The 2,366-nt window shown below is 44.1% G+C and overlaps 1 protein-coding gene across 1 annotated transcript; it reads right to left on the bottom strand.

Moving 5' to 3' along the window:
• Nucleotides 1-1,047: 1,047 nt before the first annotated feature.
• On the bottom strand, nucleotides 1,048-2,088 carry LOC135498688 (putative nuclease HARBI1). Its single transcript, XM_064789071.1, has one exon. The coding sequence runs from the start codon at nucleotides 2,086-2,088 to the stop codon at nucleotides 1,048-1,050; it is 1,041 nt and encodes a 346-aa protein (XP_064645141.1).
• Between the last annotated feature and the right edge of the window lie 278 nt (nucleotides 2,089-2,366).

Below are 2,366 nucleotides of genomic sequence, written 5' to 3'. Positions count from 1 at the left end.
CCCTACAGTAAAGATGTCCCAGAAAAGGCAGCGTAAGGCAAATTACAGCCAGGATGAAAACCTTTTCCTGTCGCAGAAGTACGAGGAATTTAAAGACAATATAGATGCAAAACAAAAGGATGTAAACACAAATCGGAAGAAGAAAGAGGCCTGGGAAAACATCCTTACGCAGCATCGTGCCCGATTTCCAGACACTAATCGGTCATTGGATGACCTTAAATCTCGGCTGACGAAACTGAAGTCAGAGTCGCGGGAAATCGCACAGCAGCAGAAAAAGTCACGAGCAAAAACAGGTGGTGGAAAACCGGCATCAGAGCCAAATCCAGCACAACAGAAGATGCTTCATCTTTGCGCAGATACTCCGGGGTTTCAGGGTTTGACTGGGGTCGAGTCTGGAGTAACAGCAAAGTCGGTTGGACAAGATGACTTTGGTACTAAATATAATTAAGTGTAGCCACTTGCTTCCTTTTAAAATCCACCTCTCTTGATGAACACTTCATACTAGTATTACAACTGAAATTTTTCAAGTGTCTCCAAAGGAGTTTAGTCTTAGTGATGTTCCACTTTCTTTACAGAATCGGATAGCAGTGATGTACATGTAGGAGAATTATTAACCGATGTCCATGAAATTGATACGCCTAAGCCAAGTTCATCAAAGTCGGCTACCAGGGGCTGCTGCAGTCCCACGTCATCCAAGAAGCTAAAGAAAGATGAAGCATACAACAGTCTCATTGAAACAGAAAGGGAGAACATGCTCATCAAACGTCAGAATTTGGTACTAAAACAAGAGAAGCTGAAATTGCAAATTAAACTGTTAAAGCGCCAATTAAATGATGAAAACCCACCATCGCTATTGCAGACTGAAGAAGGAAGTGTTTTGTTTCAGTTGTAATTATACTTAGATTTGGTGTATAGCGTAGCGGCAGAGACAGGGAACCAGTCTAGTACAGCAGTGAAGTTCTGCTATCAGTGAAGTTCTACTTTTGGTACATAACATATGTATAACATCATGTAGATGTGTCAACTATCATTGTCTAGATAGTCCCATTAAAACCTATTCTGAATCAACAACGTTCTTGCTCTATGTCCATTAGCAATGTCAAAATTTCCGTGGTAGTCTTCAGCTCGCACCTCCTCTCGTACTGGTCCAGGGTACTCAACATCCGGCTCATTTCGGTCCACTGCAATGTTATGTAGCACAGCCGTGGCAGCAATAACCTTACAGGTACTCTCTGGGTCTTTCAATCTACTCTCGAGATGGAGAAGATAAAAGCGACGCTTCCATCTCCCAATGGTTTGTTCCACCAACACCCGTGTAGACTTATGGGCAGCATTGTATCGACGCTCTGATGCTGTGGTTGGATTCAAGAGTGGTGTCATCAACCAGTTGCGACATGGATAACCACTATCACCAAGGATGAATGCTTGAACCAAACCAGCCTCCATTGTGTCCCAAACCTGGCTTGATCTGAGAATTCGGCTGTCATGCGCCGAGCCAGGCCATCTAGCAACTAGATTTATCCACTTGCCCCTATGGTCACACATCACTTGCACGTTAATCGAATGATAACCCTTTCTGTTCACATAGTCAACTTCGTTTTGATGTGGTGAGATAATCCAGACATGAGTCCCATCGACACACCCTATCACACCAGGAAAGTGTCGCATTTGGTAGAAACCATCCTTAATGGGTCCTAATTCATTCCCCTCCGGAAATTTGATGAATTCATTTATCCTTCCAGCCAAGGCATTGGAAACACGATGGATTGCTCGGTTAGCAGTTGCCGGTGACACTTGCAACGGATCTCCGACAACCTTATGGAATGTCCCTGTCCCGTAATACTGCAGGGCAATGAGGACTTGTTGATATGGAAGTAGGGCACTGCTTCGTCTTGTTGGATGCTCAATATGTGGGGTGACTAAGTCAGTGATGAACATGATCCCATTTCGAGAGAATCTGTATCTCTGAAGCAATTCCCCGTCACTAAAGATGTCCAGAGGATTCCGACGATCTCTAAAAACTCGCTCTCGTCGTAAAGCGCGGCGCCTCTCTACAAGTTCCGCAAGCTCAAATATCCTTCTTGCCATGTTTACTTGTTCTCTCGTCGATGCCAGTCAGGCAAATGATAAAATAGTTGACAACTAGAGATTTAGAGGTGCCCCAGATCATCTCTAACTTTAGCAGTCAACTTAGCATGTAACTAGGCCTAGTGACATTTCATGAAAAACACTTAGAAGGCAACTAGGGATAGCAGCCAACTACAGGCCAAATTAGCTGTCAACTAGGCTTAGAAGCGTTTCATGAGATTGGGCCCAGAATTTTATAACGTTGCGCTCATTCAAACAAGTCCGTTCGCTTTGATGGG

This window comes from Lineus longissimus, chromosome 14 (genome assembly GCF_910592395.1).
Source record: "Lineus longissimus chromosome 14, tnLinLong1.2, whole genome shotgun sequence".
Classification (NCBI taxonomy): Eukaryota; Metazoa; Nemertea; class Pilidiophora; order Heteronemertea; family Lineidae; genus Lineus; species Lineus longissimus.
The sequence above is the reverse complement of the archived record's forward strand: the minus strand, read 5'-3'. Positions and strand labels throughout refer to the sequence as shown.